General features: G+C 40.5%; 1 protein-coding gene across 1 annotated transcript; it reads left to right on the top strand.

Annotated features, from left to right (window-relative positions):
• Positions 1–185: 185 nt before the first annotated feature.
• On the top strand, positions 186–11632 carry ZNF485 (zinc finger protein 485). Its single transcript, XM_032142801.2, has 5 exons — positions 186–294; positions 742–818; positions 2354–2480; positions 2993–3088; positions 10018–11632. Exons 2-5 carry the CDS (start codon positions 795–797, stop codon positions 11094–11096), a joined length of 1326 nt encoding a protein of 441 aa, XP_031998692.2. The 5' UTR covers positions 186–294; positions 742–794; the 3' UTR covers positions 11097–11632.
• Positions 11633–21296: the final 9664 nt, after the last annotated feature.

Genomic DNA, 21296 nt, shown 5'->3' with positions numbered 1-21296 from the left:
TGTACCACCTCCCGACTGCGATCAGCCGCTCTCCACTTCCCGCACCTTCACTTTTCAAACATTCCCAGGTGGTGCCAACCTGCTCTGCGGATGGAGCCCCTAAGACTCCCAAGCGGCCCAGACTACGTTTCCCAGAGGCCTCCGCGGCCGCAGCCACTTCCGCTTCCAGTCCAGCCTGTCTCCGCGTGGTGCGAGCGCTGCACCAGCCCCTGGCTGGTCGCTACTGCTGAAGCAGCGTGGTGTGGTCGCTGTCTCTCTGGGCGTGCAGCTCCGCAGCCCTGCCGGCTCGGTTCGGTTCGTGAGCGGCCGCGGTCAGGCTGGGTCCCTGAAGCCTCGGGCCCCTGGCGGGTGCCCCCCGCCTTTCCCAGGGGCGGGTCGAGAGGCGAGCCGGGGTGGGAGGGGAAGGCGGCGGTGGGCAGTGCCCACCCGCAGTGGCTGCGCCGTGTGGAGCGACCGCTCGAGGCTGGTGCATCACAGAGCGCTCCAGCCTTGCGCCCCGGCCGACAGATTGGCCACTGACAAGGCCGTCCCCCGGTGCTGCCAAAAGTGCTTGGCGTGGAGCTGGCTGCAGTCCAGGCCGGATCCCAGCAGCCGTTCCCTTTCCTTTCTTCCCGAGCGTACCCACCTGGACCTGTCTGCCCACCTGTGGAGAGAACGGGCGGGCGGAGTCCTGGTCCAGAGGGCAGATTCTAGCTAGGCTAGGGCACAGAGGGACTTCCTCATATTTCCTCTCTTTCCCAGATTGACTTACGCAGGATTCTCTGCCCTTGCCTGGAGAACAGTTCAGGAGACAGATGGCCCCAAGAGCTCAGATCCAGGCAAGTTTGATTTTTCCATTTCTTGAGAAACCACGTGTTTCAGCGAGGTGGGGTTTATGCCTCTTGCCCAGACAATGCCCTGCCCTGTATGTGGACCAAGCTACCCGAACCAATCCTGGATGGGTCCCGCGATTTCCGTCCTCTCTACCCATTAGTCATTCACCAAGTAGATTATTGCTACCCATGTTTTCTAAAGTGCTAGAAACAGAAAAGTGCTTTGCAAACTGGCAGACAAAAAAAATACATGTTAGCATATAAAGACGTAGGCCATAAAGACATAGGGTGACAGCAGCGCTCTCTTGACCTTTAGTGTGTGGTAGGGTGGGAGGGGTGGAGTAGTGGGCGCCTTAGTTTTTCCTGAAGAATAAATGAGATTTGCATAATCGCAGAGGATACTAGGGGAAAGCACTGCCTGAATGAAGTCATTATGGCGGGACCATGAACAAACTGGTCTGAGAAAGTTGGAAACATTCATGGTCTAGAATCCCAGACTGGAGTTTGCTTTTATCCTGGAGAAAACTAGATTTTGAAGGATTTTGAGAAGCTGATTAAATAGTTGGTATTTTGAAAGGAAGTGATAAACATTTGAGTATCTATTATGCAAATAAAATTAAAAAAATTAAAGATAACCTACATTTCTACTGCTCTAACAAGTCAAGTAATTTCATTTGAAACACCTTTTTCATTTTTTTAAGGCTTACTCATTTTTTCTTTAAATATTTCATAGCCATTCCAATTTGTTTTTGTTTCATTACCACTTTTTATAGTTTCCTTTTATACTGTACCTTCAACCAGCCCTGGGACCTTGAGCAAGTTCTTCCAACTCTCTGAACCTTTGTGTCTTTAGCTACAAAATAGATTTTACTTTATATAGTTACGGCAGAAATTTAGAGAGATGATATGTATCTCAGGGTTTAGCACCGTGGCTGGTATATAGTAAATTGTTACTGTTATGAAAAGCAATTTTTTTTTCTTTTTTAAAAATATTCTGCCCCAGAGTCAGATCATACTCCCTGTAAATTCTCGGATAAAGCTAATCACTTTCCATGTCTTTTCAAAGTTTCTGCTCATTTGTTGATTGAATAAAGCCTGAACACTTCTGTGTCAGGCAGTGTTTTTGGCTGGGAGGCAGCAGTGACCCACACTGTCCCCCTGGAGCTCACATTAGAGAGGATGCTGACAGTCAGTGCAAACCTCTCCTGCCAGGTGGTGAGAAATCCTGTGAAGAAAAGTGAAGTGGGTTTCAAGACAGAGTGGCAGAGGATGGGGTGGAGAAAGAGAAGACCTTTTTGATGAGGTGACATGAAGGGTGGGGTGAGCAGAGGCCAGGCCTGGAGGAGGGAGCAGGACAGGCATGCAGGAAGAACCCGCTCAAGGGAGGAGTCGCACATCCCCTCAGTCCTTAGCTTTTACTTGTTGGTTTCCATGAGCACTGTTGGAACTGTCAGAAGCTGGCTTTGACCACCTTGCTTCCTTCTCTTGGGATGCCTCCCTCAGGGTTTCCCGAATGAGCAGAATTGGGTTTGGTTTTGCAGGGACCGCTGACATTTGGGGATGTGGCCGTGGCCTTTACCTGGATTGAGTGGAGACACCTGGATGCTGCTCAGCGGGCCCTGTACAGGGATGTGATGCTGGAAAACTATGGGAATCTGGTGTCCGTGGGTGAGGATGGCTTTCTCCTTGACTCAGGATTGGTCTACTGGGCAACTGTGTTTTCACAGGGTGAATGGTTTGGGGTACTGAAAACATCTTAAATGATGTGCTTTTTGTTTTGTTTTTCTCAAGTATGGGCTTAGAGGCTGGAGTTTATGCCCCTTACATCTCTCAAGAAAGGGCAGAGCCATACAGAGTTAAGATGGGTAGCTTTGTGGTGCCAACTAGCCCAGTTCTGGAACGTTTCTGTGTCATGATTCATCTGCCTCCCAAAATAGGAGTTTCTCGTCCTCCAGGAGGACCTGGTTTTCTAGTTGACTTTGCCCCCTCCATTTGCTTTACTCCATGAGTTGGACATCCTGGGTGCCACCCTCTAGGCCTCTCTGACCTGTCCATGTTCGTTGCAGATGCTCAAGTTGACACTGAGGTCTGGGGTGACTGCTTGTGCTTGTAACTGCCATCGCATTCCTTTTCATTCATTTTTTTTTTCTTCCTCTAAGATCCTTTTTCTTTATGAACAGGGCTTCTCTCTTCCAAACCAAAACTAATTACTCAGTTGGAGCAAGGGGCAGAGCCCTGGACTGAGGTGCGAGAGGCTCCATCAGGCACACATGCAGGTGAGTGGGTGGGGAACATCCCAGCAGCAGCTGAGCACACAGAACAGTACGGGGGCTCCTGAGTGGAAAGCTCATCTTTGAGTGCCCTGTTGGTGCAGAAAGGCACTGGTTTCCTCTTTTGATGTCATCCTCCTGTCAAGTGGCTGGCCGCTTTTCTCCCCAGTCTTTCTGCACTTGGGAGGGCTGCTGCCTTCCTGAGGGCCTCAGGCCCATCTGTGCTATCTCCCAGCCTTCTGAAATCCTCAAGCTCTTTATGTGATTTTTCTCTCTCTCTTTCTAGGCTATCTTTTCACCAGGCTATCTTTTGTTTCTTTCTACTTCTGGTCCATTTTCTTTCTTTCTTTTATATTTTTTGAGACAGAGTCTCGCCCTGTCACCCAGGCTGGAATGTAATCGTAGCTCACTGCAACCTCAAACTCTGGACTCAAGCCATCCTCCTGCCTCAGGCCTCTGAGTAGGAGTAGCTGGGACTATAGGCGTCCACCACAATGCTTGGCTAATTTTTAAATTTTTATTTTATGTAGAGATGGAGTCTCGCTATATTAGTCACGGCTGGTCTCGAACTCCTGGCCTCAAGTGGTCCTTCCACCTTGGCCTCTCAAAAAGTGCTGGGATTACAGATGTGAGCCACCACGCCTGGCCCATGTTCATTTTCGATTCTTTACCTACTCTCTCTCATGGAAGCTTGCTAACTCACTATATACCACTTCCTGGTGGTAGTCACAGATTCCAAACATAAGCATGGTTTTTTAGCTCTCAGGTAATTGCGATTTTTGGCAAACATATTGTTGGGGAAGCATTTTCTTTCCTTTTCTTATGGATCTCCTTTTATTTCTCTTTTCTACTGTCCTTTGCTCTTGGCTCTCATTTTTTTCTGTGTGTACTTTGTGTACGTTTCTGTATGTCACTTTCTCTGTGCCATAGTTCATTTCTAAATCTCTAAGCCTGAATATTTCTCTCACCTAAAATATTTATCCTGCCAGTATTTCTTCTTCTAAAACTCTAATTGTCATTTTGCCTCCATCATCTTCAGGAGAATGTTTATAACTGTATTTCATGTAAAATACCAGTAATACATAGTCTTGCTTAACCTAGGTCTTTGCTGGTTGTGGGTGGGATGCTTTTGAAGTAATTCCTTTAATTCTTACTATGTTTAACATTTCCCCCCTAAATTCTTGTGTAGATTCTTTATATAGTAACAAAAGTCACTCAGTCTTCTTTATTCTTTGTTCTTTCTGTTTTAATTTTGGTTGTTATTTGAAATAGAATGTTTAAAACTTGGATGTAATGAAAACAAGCAATGTTTCCCCTAATATTTCTTTCATCTGCTTAGAGGACTAGTAAATCTTTCTACAAAGACTTCACAACCAGTCAGTATTTTATGTTTTTTTTGTGTGTGTGTGTATATTTCCCTTTCTGTTAGTTGTTAGACATGCTTGTGGTACCACATTCAGATGGTTCAAATGGTATGCAGTCTCCTTCACATACCTTTCTCATCACTCAGTTCCCCTCCCCAGAGGCATCCCTGTGTCAGTTTCTTGTGGAGATTTGCAGATGTGATGTATACTCTGTGAGAGTATCCATGAATTCTTTAAGCACATGGTAGCATGCTCTTTTGCCTGTTACTTTGGCATTTATGTCTTAGAAATCATTTGACGTAACTATATTGTTTAGAGCTTCTCTCTCTCTCTCCTCTCTCTCTTTCTTTCTTTCTTTTGGAGACAGAGTCTCACTGTTTCCTAGGCTGAAGTACAGTGGCATGATCATGGATCACTGCAACCTTGACCTCCTGGCTCAAGCGATCCTTCTGCCTCAGCCTCCTGAGTAGCTGGGACCACAGGAGCATGCTACCACACCTGGCTAAATTTTTTTATTTTTAATTTTATTTATTTATTCTTAAAATTTTTTTTGTAGAGATGAGATCTCGCTATTTTGCCCAGGCTGGTCTGGAACTCGTGACCTCAAGCAGTCCTCTTGCCTCAGTTTCCCAAAGTACTGGGATTACAGGCGTGCGTCAGCGTGCCAGCTTATCTTTCTTTTTGATGCCTGCATAGTGTTCCACTTTATGGATGTCCTATAATTTATGTAATCAGTTCTCTTTAGTGGACATAATGACTCTGAACAGTGTTGCAGTGATTATCCTCATACACATCAATTCTCTTGTGTACAAGTAAATCTATAGAATAAATTCCTATAAGAATTGTTAAAGGTTAAAATTTTTAAATCCACTAAATTTGGTGGGTATTTCCACTATTAATAAAGATACATGTTTATACTCCTAATGACAACATATGAGTGCCACTCTTAATAGCTTGTCAACAGTGTCTTACATGCTTTGATCCTTGCCAATCTGAGAGGTGAAAGTATTTTATTGTAATTTTAATTTGCCTTTCTCTTATCAGGAGTGTGATTTAGCATGTTTCAACATTTTCAGCAACCCTTGTATTTATCTTTCCTGAGAACTGCCTGTTCAGTCTTTGCCCGTTTTACTGTTAGATTGTTGGTCTTTTTATTGTCAGTGTGAAGGGTTCTTTATACATTCAGGAAATTAATTGTATATCATATATATCACAGATTTTTTTAAAAAAAGTTTGTTTTATATCAACTTTATATTAACAAAGGTAATGATGGATATTCTTGTCTTTGCATCTTTGCATTGTGTTTGGCCTTCTCATTTGAGCTGCCTGTTGAGTTGGGATACACATACAGTTTTATTTAAAGGAAGTATTTCATTCACATGTTTTTTTAAGAAATTTTAGTTTTTTAAATCAAGCATGATTGCTGAATTTTATTAAATGCCTTTTCAAGATATATGGAAATATCTGACTTTTCCATTTTGATCTGTTTCTGTGGTAGATTTTATTCTCAATTATCTTGGCCATGACACATTATATCATTCTCTGAATATGACAGTGGATGATTCTGTTTGCTAATCTGTTATTTAAATTTTTCACTGATACTTAAATGTATTTACATTTTCTTTTTCATCTGCCCATTTTCATTGGGCTTTTATTTTAATTTTGCAATACTTTCATAAAACTTTTTTTGGTCTTTCATATTTTTATCCTGTAGTCTAGTTTAACTCACATGATAGCTGTTCCCTAAAGGTTTGGGTCCTTTGTCCCGTTTTTGCTTATTTATTGTGATGGGGAGCAGAGGGGAGGAATTGGGGGTACTTTTTTTGACAGTGTTGTCAATAGTGACTTGTCCAAATAGATTTTCTCTCTTTAGGAAACAGTTTTAGTAATTTATAATTTCCTAAAAAGCATCCAGTAATTCATGGTCATAAGTTACTTGTGTTGAACAAAGTAGCTTTTTATAACTCTTTTAGTAATATTCTCCGCATCTTTGGTTACTTTTCCCTGATTTCTTACTTTGTCTTTTTCCTGTTTCCTATATTTTCCTATTTCCCCTTTGTTAGCTCTGTTTTATTTTTTTGAAGAAGAGTATTTGGATGTATTTATTAGTGTTACTGTTTTCTGTGTTTTGAATCTTAAGTTCCTTTTCCCTTTTGCTTTCCTTGGGTTTATTTACTTTCTCTTAAACATTTTAGTTATTCATTCATTGATATTTCTTCTTTCTTATTGATGTAATATAAATATTTAAAGCCTTTAACTTTGTCTATGTAATGTTTTAGTTATATTCAGTAGGTAACAATATGTAGAGCTTTCATTATCATATTTTAGATATTTTGCAATTTGTGTTTTGATTTCTGTGATTGAAGTACTAAGAGATTGATAAGCTAGACTCTTCTTTCTTAAAGCCTTAAAAAAATTAACACACATATATAGAAAAGCTGATAAAATATGTATACAGCCTAAATTAGTATTTTAAAACTCTATACCCATGTAACCAAAACTTAGGTTAAAAAACAGAACTTTGGCAATACCCGAGTAAATCACATCATAATTCCTCCCAATTATTATCCATTCTCCTCCCCTTGAACTAACACTATAGTTTATTTTTGCCTATTTTTAACTTTATGTGAATGGTATCATATCGTACATATAATTTTTGGTCTGGCTTATGCGTAACATTTTTTCAAATTCATTTTTAGTTATTTCTTTGCTGTGGATCAATGCTTCTGAAAACTGTAGCATGCCTCAGAATGCATGCTGCAGTACAGTTGCAGGGCCCCCTGCAGAGTTCTTTATTCAGCAGGTTCTCAGGCATGCTGATGCTGGTGCTGTGGGGCTGGAGCCCATGCTTGGAAAATCACTGTTCTAGAGTGACTCATTGTGTGACTCTACTGCAGTTTCTCTCTTATATTCAGATGCATATATGGCATTTTCCAGCTTTTGGCTATTACAAGTGCTGTAAACATTCTTATACTTTATTTTTTGGTTCCTATGTGGCTACATTTCTGTTGGGCATGTATTCAGCTTTAGAATATAATGCCAGATAATCTTCCAGAGTTTTGTACCCAGTTATACTCCTTTATCAGTGTGTGAGAGCACTCCTTGTTCCATGTCCTGGCTAGCACTTCCTGTGGTCAGTCCTGTGAAGTTAGTCATTCTGGTGGATGTTCTGTGTGACTCATTGTGGTTTTCATATCCATGTCTCTATATCTAATGAGGTTAAAGACATTTTAGGGCTGGGCATGGTGGCTCACGCCTGTAATCCCAGCACTTTGGGAGGCTGAGGTGGGCGGATCACCTGACGTCAGGAGATCGAGACCAGCCTGGCCAACATAGTAAAGCCCTGTCTCTACTAAAAATACAAAAAATTAGCTGGGTGTGGTGGCACGCACTTGTAGTCCCAGCTACTCGGGGAGCTAAGACAGGAGAATCGCTCGAACCTGGGAGGTGGAGGTTGCAGTGAGCTGAGATTGCACCACTGCACTCAGCCTGGTGACAGAGTGAGACTCCATATCAAAAAAAAAAAAAAGACCTTTTAGAATATTTATTGGTCCCTGTAGAGCATCTCTGATTGGGTAACTATTTGAAGAGCCTGTTACTGATTACATGTATTGTACCATCCCTGTCTCTGTTGTTACTGACTGTTAATGGTCTTGATGAGTAGCAGTTCTTCCTTTTCCTGGGCTCAAGCAGTCCTATCTCAGCTTCCTGAGTACCTGGGACTCTAGACACATGCCACCATGCTCAGTTAATTAAAAACATGTTTTTTTTTGTAGAGATGGAGACTTGCTATGTTGCCCAGGTGGTGGGTCTGGACCTCCTGGCCTCAAGCCATTCCTCCTGTCTCAGCCTCCCAAAGTGCTGGGATTACAGGCGTGAGCCACCGTGCCCAGCCCAGTTCTTCCAGTTAATCAATCCCTTTCTTTTTTGTCAGTGCTTTTTTGTGTCATGCTTTATTTAAAATGTTTATTTTAAATTATATATTAACAATTATTATTTTTGTGATTTTAATATTTTTTCTTTTCCTGAGATCATGAAGATATTCTTCTGTGTTAATTTCTAGAAGCTTTATTATTTGGTTTTTATGTTTACATTTACCATCCTCTTAGAATGGATTTTTGTACATCATATGAGGTAGGGTTTATGTATTTTTTTCTCCTAAAATGTACTAATGCAGAGCCTCCTCTTCCTCACTGCTTTGCAAGACCCCCTTTGTCATAGAACAAGTGCCCATATGTGTCTTCACGTTGCCAGCTTTACAATCAGTATCTTGAAATTTTCTCTAGTTTGATCATAATACATTAAACACATATCCCATCAAAGGCCATTGGAAGAATCTGGGCTGTTTCTGACTGGGCTTCACCTTCAACTTGCATTTCCTTGAAAAAATAAGTCTTAGCTCTAATATCCATTGTATGGAATTTCTCCCCAGACTACTAAGTATAAATACATATAAATATATGTATGTGTATATATCTTTAGGTATAGATAGATACAACTTATGTTTATAAGAAAAGTGCATTTAGTAAAATAATTGGTTGGTGATTGTTAATTTTACTACAAGTTTGGCTCTATTAGTTTTTCAGAACGTTTTTGTCTGAATCATTTTGCTCTGTCTGTCGTAGGTCTTGTGTCTGTACTTTGTAAAAAGCTAGAGAAAATTCACATAGTACACCCATTCATTGGTAATTTTTTTTTGTTTTTTGAGACAGAGTCTTGCTCTGTCACCTAGGCTGGAGTGCAGTGGCATGATCTCAGCTCACTGCAACTTCTGCCTCCCGGGTTCAAGCGATTCTCCTGCCTCAGCCTCCCGAGTAGCTGGGATTAAAGGCATGTGCCACCATGCCTGGCTAGTTTTTGCATTTTTAGTAGAGATAGGGTTTTGCCATGTTGGCCAGGCTGGTCTCGAACTCCTGACCTCAAGTAATCCACCCGTCTTGGCCTCCCAAAGTGCTGGGATTACAGGCATGAGCCACCGCGCCTGGCATAGGTATGTTGTTTTTTAGATATGTTAAAAATTTAGTTTATAGTAAAATCTTACTGGCCTGAGAACTATTTTTGTTCCTTGAATATTTTTTCTGTTTTCTTTTTTCCACTGAGCGATTAAATATTGGTTCACTCTTAACTCCTCACAGAGAAATATTTTTCTTAAGTTCTTGGTGACATCATAATGTTCTCAAATATACCACCTGCAGAAATCTGCCCTAGTAGTAATTATAGCTTGCTTTGTGACTCTGGGCTTTCTCCTCAATTTTGTATTTATTCTCACATTGTCTTTTTTCTTTTTTAGCTGTTTCCTGTGTTGTCTTCCTAACTTGGCAACTTCTTAGGTGCTCGCTGCATTCTTTAAATGCAATGTTTATAGTACAGATTCTTTTCTTTAAAATCATACTTCCTTTTCCTGCCCTTAGTGTGGCCATCTTTTCTCAGCAAGAATCACAAGTGGGACACAGTAATAATTTTTCATAACCTTTAGTTATGTAGAATAGAACATTATTCAAGTCCTTGCACAACTCTCACTTTCAGCATTTCAACATAAAGAACATTTGAATTTTTAAAATTTTTTTTCAGTCCAGGATTACTGGTTTGAAACAAAGATGTCAGCCCTAAAGCAAAGCACTTCTGAAGGATCCGTTCTGGGAGGGCGAATGAAAAGTGTCATGATGGAAAAAGGCCTGGGCTGGGAGGGCAGAAGCTCCACAGAGAAGAACTATAAGTGCAAGGAATGTGGGAAAGTCTTCAAATACAATTCGTCCTTTATTAGCCACCAGAGAAATCACACCAGCGAGAAACCACATAAATGTAAAGAATGTGGGATCGCCTTTATGAACAGTTCATCCCTGTTAAATCACCATAAGGTTCATGCAGGCAAACAGCCTTATAGATGTATTGAATGTGGGAAGTTCCTGAAGAAGCACTCAACGTTTATCAACCATCAGAGAATTCATTCTAGGGAGAAACCCCACAAATGCATTGAATGTGGAAAAACTTTCAGAAAGAACTCAATCCTTTTAAGTCATCAGAGAATTCATACTGGCCAGAAACCCTACAAATGTAATGACTGTGGGAAAGCCTTCGCTCAGAATGCAGCCCTTACTCGTCACGAAAGAATACATAGTGGAGAGAAGCCTTTTAAATGTAACAAGTGTGGGAGAGCTTTCAGGGATAACTCTACTGTGTTGGAACATCAGAAAATCCATACTGGTGAGAAGCCATATCAGTGTAATGAATGTGGAAAAGCCTTTAGGAAGAGCTCAACTCTTATTAGTCACCAAAGAATGCATACTGGGGAGAAACCCTATCACTGCAGTAAATGTGGAAAATCCTTCAGGTATAGCTCATCCTTTGCTGGTCATCAGAAAACTCACAGTGGAAATAAACCATATCAGTGTCATGACTGTGGGAAGGCCTTTACAAAGAGCTCAACCCTTACTGGACATCAGAGAATTCATACTGGAGAAAAACCCTATCATTGTAAGAAATGTGGGAAAGCCTTTCGGCACAGCTCAGGCCTTGTTGAACATCAGAGACTCCATACTGGGGAAAAACCTTTTAAATGTAATGAATGTGGGAAAGCTTTTCCCCGAAGTTCAGCCCTTAAACAACATATGAAAATTCATAATAAAGAAAGAGCCATGAAATGTAGTTAGTGTGGCAAATTGTGCAGAGTAGTTTATTCCTTCTGACCATCATAGTGGAGACATTAAATAAATTATGCATTTAACAGAAATACTCTGTGTACTTCTGAGAGAACATATCACTTGTGAGGATGTTCATTGTGGGGTTCTACTAGTGAAACATTTGAAGAAACTAAATGTCAGTATGGAAGTAGTTATAGCATACTGTGTGCTAATTGAAAAGAATGAGGTGGAGCTGTAAGTACTGTACAAAGCCAGGCATGGTGGCATATGCCTGTAGTCCCAGTTACTTGGGAGGCTGAGACAGAGGGATTGCTTAAGCCCAGGAGTTTGACTCTGTAATGCACTATGATCGTGCATGTGAATAGCCACTGCACTCCAGCCTGGGCAAGATAGCAAGACTCCATCTCTAAGTAAAAAAATGCAACAGTAGAAATATACCCATGATAATATACTCAATATACGCTTGTTAAAGAAGCAAGTTTCAGGAAATCTATATTATATGCATTCAGAAAGACCTGGAAAAATAAAGACCAATCTTAACAACAGTTATCTCCCTCTCTCTCTTTTTTTTTTTTTTTAAAGAAACTAGCTCTTACTCTGTCACCCAGTCTGGAGAGCCATGTGATCATAGCTCACTGTAGTTTTGAACTTGGGCTTGAAAAACCTTCCCACTTCAGTCTCTGGAGTAGCTGGGGCTACAGGCACGTACCACCACACTCAGCTAACAGCAGTTATCTTTGATGAGGATGTAGTATAGGTTGAGCATCCATAATTGGAAAATCTGAAATCTGAAGTGCTCCAAAATCCAAAACTTTTCTGAGGACCAACAGTTGCAAAATTCTACACCAGACCTTATGTGATGGGTTGCAGTTAAAATGCATCCCCAAGATTCCTTATTATGTGCATGCAAATATTGCAAAGTCCAAAAAAGTCTGAAATCCTAAATACTTCTGGCCTCACGCATTTCAGACGAGGGGTACTCCACCTATATTGGTATGATGAAGTGAAATTTTGACTTTGGCTGAGTTCTTTAAAATGAAATATTTAATCAAGCATCATTCATGTATCTTCTGTAACTTAGTATAGTTATCTTCCTATATAAGAAAACTCAGAAGTCATAAAAATAAGACAAATGCCACACAGAAAACTAAAAGCTTTTAGTTTCTGCAACCAGAGGCTTCGTAGTATTAAAATACAAAGGGCTGGACTTGGAGAAAATATTACCATCATCATATTTAACAGATGACACTTAGAATATTTAGAGAGTCCTTAAAATACATAAATATAAAAATTCCAGTGGATAAATGGTCTTGTATATGAATGTACAGTTGTCAGAAAAAGAAATATAAATGATTATGCCTACCAACTTTGACCCTTTGACCTAACATTTCTACTTAAAATCTAATTAAAAAGTAAAGGTGGTCTTTACAGCATTGTAGTAATGAAGAGGTGGAGTCACTGTGATATCTGTCATCAGAGGAATATTTAAGATACATGCAATCTTTGGACTACCATGTAGTCACTCAACATTTAATTAAAAGACGGTCCTTTAATTAATTAACATTTGGTGAGTTAGACTTTTATGAGCTGACAGGCAAAGCTGTCTATGACATTAAGTTGAAAAAGACCCAAAGTAAAGAATAATGGTATAGTACTTCTTTTGTATAGTCAATGCATTGCCTGAATATTTTATGATAAAAATATATCACGGATATAGTTCAAAATGTAAAAGCAATAAAACAAACTTAGGAATGTTATAAAATAGAAAAGAAAGGATCTAAGTATTCAACTCATGATTGAAAAGGGCCAGATTTAATCAAAAGAAGCATGGTTGCACACAAATAGATGATTGTTGGTAAGAACTGGTTAAGGTGCTTTGGATAACAGTTTGGCAACATGAATGTAAATCTAAATGTATGTTCTCATTGACCCAGAAATGCCACCCTCAAACATTTAAGGAAATAATTTGACTAACTTACAGAGCTTGCATTGCTCATCATCATTGGTTATACTAATATCCTGGAAAGAGGTGGGAGAAACATCTAAGTAGGGAAATGTTTAAATAAGTTATGAAACTTTCATAGGCTAGCATCCCAGTTACTACAGATGTATAATGAACCATCACACACTTAGTTGCCAGTATTTATGTTCACAGATTTTGTGAGTCAAAGATTCAGAAAGGGCACAGCAGGAACAGCTTTGTAACTCCATGATGTCTGGGGTTTCAGTTGGGAAAACTCAAGGTTGGAATCGACAGTTGGTCAGTGGGGTCATTTGAAGCGGCCACACTATGCTAGCCACAAGTGGCTACTGAGCAGTTGAAGCGAGGCCAGTCTGAATGGAGACTAGTGTGTTGATTGAAAATAGGACTGTAAGTATAAAATGTGCATCAGATTTCGAAGACTTTGTATAAAAAAAGAAACTAAACTATCAATGGTTTTTATATTGACTATATTTTAGATAGGTTAAACTCAATGTATTAAAATTTTAATGTGACTACTAGAAAATTTAAATTTACATATGCGGCCTACATGTATGGTTCGCATGTTTCTATCAGACAACACAACTGAAGGCTCCATCACAAACTGGGTGGTTGATGCTGTTGTCTGGGACCTCAGCTAGGGTGGTTGCATATGAACACCTACATGTGATCTTTTTATGTGGCTGCATAGGCCTCCTCAGCTTGGTGCCTGGGTTCTGAAGAGTCAGGCAGAGAAACTGTTATTGCCTGTTGTGATCTAGCATCAGAAATAACAGCATCTCGGCTGAGCGTGGTGGCTCATACCTGTAATCCCAGCACTTTGGAGGCTGAGGTGGGTGGATTGCTTGGGGCCAGGAGTTCAAGACCAGTTTGGGCAACTTGGTGAAACCATGTCTCTACAAAAAAATACAAAAAAATTAGCCAGGTCGGTCACGGTGGCTCACGCTTGTAATCCCAGCACTTTGGGAGGCCAAGGCGGGCGGATCACGAGGTCAGGAGATCGAGACCACGGTGAAACCCCGTCTCTACTAAAAATACAAAAAAATTAGCCGGGCGTGGTGGCGGGCGCCTGTAGTCCCAGCTACTCGGAGAGGCTGAGGCAGGAGAATGGCATGAACCCGGGAGGCAGAGCTTGCGGTGAGCCGAGATCGCGCCACTGCACTCCAGCCTGGGCGACAGAGCGAGACTCCGTCTCAAAAAAAAAGAAAAAAATTAGGTCTGTGGCACGTGCCTATAGTGCTGGGGAGGCTGAGGTGGGAGGATTGCTTGAGCCTGGGAGGCAGAGGTTACAGTGAACCAAGATTGCATCACTGCACTCCAGTCTGGGCAACTGGAGTGAGACCTTGTCTCAAACAAACAAACAATAACAACAACAAAAAATTCAGTGTCTCTTTCTCCATAGTCAAGCCTGTCCAAGCTCAAAGGGGAGGGAACATAGACCGTACTTCTTCGGAGGAGTATCAGAGTCACATTGTCAGAAAATCATATTTGATGGAATATATTATTGCAATAATTTTGGAAAATATGATCTATCATGGAATATGATACAACCATTGAAAAGGATAAAGTGGATATGTTGGATGAAGAAATAGGTTACAGGACAGTATCTGAAAGCTTATGGCAGCAACTTAGAAGTATAATCTTTGGAGTCAGGGTGCAAGATGCAGCTTACCTCTTAATATACTTTGTGAAACTAATGGCTAGTTATGTAGCCTGTTGTCTACCACGTTCAGATAAAAAAAAAACTAGTTTTGTTAAAGGAGGTAATTTTATAAAGTGCTTAGCTGAATACCAAATGCAAAGTGCAAGGTAAATGTTAGCTGGTGCTGTGTTAGTGATACTCATTTCTGTTTTTTTTAAAAAATGTATAGTATGTATATATGTACACACACACATATATATGTACACATGTATATACATATATTTTTCATATATTTTTTAAAAATATAAAATTAAAATTTCTGCATAAAAATATAAAATAAAAAAATTTCCCTCATATATATATATATGAGAGAGGTCTCTTACAGAATTGATTAAAGATCTCAAAAGAACATGCTCCACCATCATCTATATTGTGTGCACAAGGCTCAAGAGGGGCCAGTGATTTTACCCGTTGTCAAACACCATGAACAAAGCCTGGGTACTGGCTTGTCTTATTGAGGAAACCTACTTTAACATGTGAAAATGAATAAAATATTTCAAAATGGTAATGATAATTATGGGATTTTTGGTAATGTATTTCATTTAAGAAGTTTTCATTTAAAAGAATAGGGTGTTTATTCAAAATGGGACAAGACAGGACAATAAAAGAAAGCTGACCAATATTCCTTATGAGCATAGAAGCAAAAATCTTGAATAGAATATTAGCAAATAAAATCCAGCAATATATAGAATTAATAATATAGAATCATGATCAAATGGGATTACAGCTAGTTCAGTGTTTGGAAATCAATCAATGTAATCTACATTAAAGAAGATTAAAGGCCAAAGAGGAAAAACCACCTGATCATACCACCTGATGCAGAAAAAGCATTTGACAATATACAATATCCATTCATGATACAAGCTCTCGGCAAGCTAGTAGAAGGGAAGTTCCTCAACTGCATAGAGGCCAACTATGAAAAACCTACAGTTAATCTCATACTTAATGGTGAAAGACTGAATATTTTCCCTATAAGGTGAAAACAAGGTTAGGATATCTGCTGTCACTACCCTTATTTAACATAGGACTGGCAATCCTGGCCAGTGCAATAAATCAAGAAAAGGAAATAAAAAGCATACAGATTGTAAAGAAAAGACTGTAACTGTCTGTTTACAAAGGACATGATTGAATATGTAGAACATACAAAGGAAGCTATAAAAAGCAAAAACCTGGCCAGGCATGGTGGCTCAACGCCTGTAATCCCAGGACTTTGGGCGAGGCAGGTGGATCACATGAGGCTGGGAGTTCAGACTAGCCTGGGCAACATGGTGAAACCGCATCTGGATAAAATTACAAAAATTAGCCAGGCATTTAAGTGCATGCCTGTAATCCCAGCTACTTGGGAGGCTGAGGGAGGAGAATTGCTTGAACCCAGAAGGTGGAGGTTGCAGTGGGCTGAGATTGCGCCACTGCACTCCAGCTTGGGCCACAGAGCAAGACTCTGTTTCAAAAAGAAAAAAAACAACAACAAAAAAACAAAATCCAATAACTAATAAGTGAGTTTAGCAAGATTATAGGATCCAAGGCCACATACAAAAATTGTTTCTACACACTAGCAATGTACAATTGAAAGCTGAGATTAAAAAGTGTCATTTGCAATAATTCATAAAATAATGAAATCCTTAGGTATAAATCAAAACATGCATAGGACCTGTACACTGAGAACTATAAAATGCTGATGAAAGTAATAAAAGACCTAAATAAATGGAGAGACATGTCATATTCATGGATGGGAAGATTCACCATAGCCAAGATGTCAGTTCTCCATAAGCTGATCTTCAGATTTAACAAAATATCAGTCAAAATCCTGGAAGGATTGTTTTGTAGATGTAGATAAGTGGATTCTAAAGTGTTATCCAAGGCAAAGGAACTGGAATAGCTAAAACAAGTTTTCACAAAACTAGAAAAAACTTTGACTCACTTTACACAATTTAAGACTCTAAAGATACAGTAATCAAGACTATGGTATTGGTGGAGGTATAGAAGTATACATCAGTGGAACAAAATAGTCAAGAATGGACCCACAGAAATATGACTAGTTAAAAAATTTTAAACGTGGGTGCAAAAACAATAGAGAAAGCATTGCCTTTTCAACAAATGGTATTGGAGCATTTAGACATGTATTAAAAATGATCTTTGACATATACTTCACACTTTACACATAGATTAACTCAGAAAGGATTATAGACCTGAAAGCAGAGCACAAACCTGTAAAAATTTTAGAAGCAAACATAGGAGAAAATCTTCTTGATCTGGGTTAGGTACAGAATTCTCCGACATAACACAAAAACCATAATCTGTGCAGAAAAATATTGATAAACTGCAGCTCACAGTTCTGGAAGGTGGAAAGTCCAGTATTACGTTTCTGGCATCTAGTGAGGAACTTCTCGCTATGTCATCCCATGGTGGAAGGTGAGAGGGTGAGAGAGAGAGAAAGTGAAAGTGAAAGTGAAAGTAAAAGGGGTTGAATTCCCTCCTTTTATAACAAACCCACTGCCATGCTAACAGCATTAATCCATTCACTGTACCCACATGGCCTTATCATCTCTCATTAGGCCCCACCTCCCCAAACTTGCATTGGGAATAAGTTTCCAACAGATGATTTTGGGGGAACAAATTCAAACCATAGCAACAATAAAATATTTGAGATAAATTTAACGAAATAAGTGTGAGACTTGTACACTGAAAACTACAACCATTCCAGAAAGAAATTTTTAAAAATCTAAATAAATGCAGGGACACTCTACATTAATGGAGTTGAAGCTCAATATTTTAAGATTGCAAAACTCTTCAAACTGATCTATAGGTTCAATGCAGCACCTATCACATTTGCAGCAGGGTTGTTCTGAACAATTGACAAACTGATTCTGCAATTTATACTAAAAGAAGAATTGAGAATGGTCAAAACAATCTTGAAAAATAACAAGGAACAAAATTCATCCCAGTTTCAGAGCTTACTATACAACTACTAAGGGGAAAAATCAAACTTTTCCATCTGCTCTCACACCATGACGACAATCAACACAGAAGACTTCTGTGACCAAATGTGTGGGGATTTTTCCTGTCTGACAGATAGTGTCAGATCCCACAGGTTGAGGGCTCAGCCCTATAAGACTGCCTACACCCTCTCAGATGCTAGGTGCATCTGGAGGCATTCTGGAGGTAAGCCCTGGCCACCAGAACTTCTGACCCACCAGCTTCAAGTTGGGGCCCCCACAATCACCTCTTTGGGTTCCATTTACATAACTGCTGTCACCACACAATGTGCTAGAATGGGTCACAGAACTCAGGGAAACACCTACTTACATTTACTGGTTTATTCTTTTTTTTTTTTTTGAGACGGAGTCTCGCTCGGTCGCCCAGGCTGGAGTGCAGTGGCGCAATCTCGGCTCACGGCAAGCTCCGCCTCCCGGGTTCACGCCATTCTCCTGCCTCAGCCTCTCCGAGTAGCTGGGACTACAGGCGCCCGCCACCACGCCCGGCTAATTTTTTGTATTTTTAGTAGAGACGGGGTTTCACCCTGGTCTCGATCTCCTGACCTCGTGATCCGCCCGCCTCGGCCTCCCAAAGTGCTGGGATTACAAGCGTGAGCCACCGCACCCGGCCGGTTTATTCTTAAGAATATTACAAAGGAAAGTGATGAGGAGGTGCCTAGGGTGAGGCATGTGGGAAGGGGTATGGAGCTTTCATACCCTCCTGGAGTGTGCCACCCTCCAGAACCTCCATAGGTTTTGCTATCTGGAAGCTCTCTGAACCCTGTCCTTTAGGTTATTATGGAGGCTTCATTACATAGGCATGATTGTTTAAACCACTGGCCATTGGTGACCAACATAACCTTCAGCCCCTCAACCCTCTCCAGAGGAGGTGGGCCTGAAAGTCCCAACCCTGTAATCCTCCCTTTGTCTTTATGGTGACAGCCCCATCCTGAAGCTACCTGGGGGGCTGTCAATGCATTAACATACAATAAGACATCACTTTGGTGTTTCTAAGGGTTTTAGGATTTGTATGCTAGGAAGTGATTTATATATTATGTATTTCGCAGTGTCACAGCTACTACATTAATCAAGACAGTGTGGTCATAGCATAAAAGTAGACATATAGACCCATCAAACAGAATAGAGATTCTAGAAATAAACCCTTATGTTTTTGGTCAGTGGATTTTTTTTTTCAGACAGGGTCTCACTCTTTTGCCCAGGCTGGAGTGCAGTGGTAAGATCATGGCTCACTGTAGCCTCAACCTCGCAGGCTCAAACGATCCTCCCACCTCAGCCTCCTGAGTAGGTGGGACTACAGATGTGCGACACAACACCGGCTAATTTTAAAATATTTTTGTAGAAATGGGGTCTCCCTATGTTGATCAGGCTAGTCTTGAACTCCTGGGCTCAAGCAATCCTCTTGCCTCAACCTCTCAAAGTGCTGGGATTACAGGTGTGAGCCACTGCACCCACCATCATTGGATTTTGTTTTTTAATGGGCTCAAGTGATCTCTGTAGTCCTAGCTACTTGGGAGGCTGAGATGGGAGGATCACCTGAGCCCATTGTGAATAGATTTTTGATAGATGTGCCAAGGTAATTCAATATGGAGAAAGGATAGGTTTTTCAGCAGATGGTGCTGGAATAATTAGATATCCTCATGTAAAAAATATAAATTTAGTCATTTCTCATCATATATAAAAATCAAGAAAGATCATTGACCTAAATATAAGAGGTATAACTATAAATTTGGTTTGGGATGTAGAGGTGAAGGGAAAACTTCCCCATTGCCCTCTGAAAGTTTGCTGAAAATCACTGACAAAAGGCAGGTTAATAGAAAAGGCTTGCACATCTATTTGATCATAGTTTTACTTGAAATAGCCTTCAGAAGGAAGACTCAAAGATACAGGGGATAGGGCCCATTTTTATTCTCAGGTTCAATAAAATATATACAGCCATGTAGAAATCTGATGGGATGAGAAGGGTGTGATCCGATACTGATAGACTGAATGGGGAAAGGGGAAGCCCAGCAGGGCCTGTCTGTTTAGATTGTTTGTGGCCTCTCTAAACATGCATTCCTTCCTTCTGGCTCTGAGGCAGGGCCCTCTCTGGAATGGGGGTCTTAGGACATACAGTTAAACAAGGTAGGTCTGATAATTTTTTTATGGCCTGTTTTTACACAGAAAGATATGGGAAAGTTAGAGACATATTTTTAGGTTTTATTGCTGGCTTTGGAGAAAAGGGGTTCTGGTTTCTATGACTTGCTGGGGAAGAGGGATTCTAATTTCTATGGCTAGCCTAAGGGAAGAATGGGGGGCCAGAGGCAGAAAGGTTAAGAGAAAGTCAGAGCTGCTTCTGTGGCTTTCATTTTTGGGTATCATTTTCTGAGACCCTACAAGACAATCAATTCTTAGATATGGCATCAAAAGTAAAGGTGATAAAGAAAAAAAGAGATTGATAAATTAGACTTTATTCAAATTAAAATCACTTGCATTTCAAAAGACACCATTTAGAAAGTCACAGACCAGGAGAAAATATTTACAAATCATACATTTAATATGGGATTGTATCCAACAATATATAAATAACTCTAACAACCCAATTATTACTATTATTATATATATATATATATTTTTTTTTTTTGAGAGAGTCTTGCTGTGTCACCCAGGCTGGAGTGCAGTGGTGAAATCTCACCTCACTGCAACTTCCGTCTTACAGGTTCAAGCAATTCTCCTGCCTCAGGTTCCTGAGTAGCTGGGATTACAGGCGTGTGCCACCACGCTTGGCTAATTTTTGTATTTTTAGTAAAGACGGGGTTTCGCCATATTGGCCAGGCTGGTCTCAAACTCCTGACCTCAGGTGATCCACCCGCCTCAGTCTCCCAAAGTGCTGGGATTACAGGTGTGAGCCACTGTGCCCGGCCCCAATTATTATTATTATTAAACTAGACAGATAATTTAAAAATAGTTAAAAGATTTGCATGATCAAGGAAGTGAAAAGATGGCCCATAGAATGTCAGAAAATACTTGCAAATCATTTATCTGATAAGGGACTTGTATCTTGAATATATAAAGAACTCTTACAACTCAGTAATAAAAAGACATTTTGCTGGGAGCGATGGCTGATGCCTGTAATCCCAGCACTTTGGAAGGATGGCTTGAGTCCAGGAGTTTGAGACCAGACTAGGCAACATAATGAGACCCCCACCCCACCATCTCTACAAAAATAAATAAATAGAAATTAAAGAAAGAAAAAAAATTAGCCAGGTGTGGGGTGTGGTGGCAGGGACTTATAGTCCCAGCTACTCAGAAAGGTGAGGTGAGAGGATTGCTTGAGCCCAGGAGGTCAAAGTTTCAGTGAGCCATGTTCTCACCACTGTACTCCAGCCTGGGTGACAGAGCCAGACCCTGTCTTAAAATAATAATAAACCCCCAAAGACATTTTCTTTTTTCAACAGAGTCTCGCTCTGTCACCCACGCTGGAGTTCAGAGGTGCAATTTTGGCTCACTGCAACCTCTGCCTCCCAGGTTCAAGCAGTTCTCTGCCTCGGCCT

This window comes from Hylobates moloch, unplaced genomic scaffold (assembly GCF_009828535.3).
Source record: "Hylobates moloch isolate HMO894 unplaced genomic scaffold, HMol_V3 SCAFFOLD_3, whole genome shotgun sequence".
Lineage (NCBI taxonomy): Eukaryota > Metazoa > Chordata > Mammalia > Primates > Hylobatidae > Hylobates > Hylobates moloch.
Note: the sequence above shows the minus strand (reverse complement) of the source record. Positions and strands in the feature narration are given on the sequence as shown.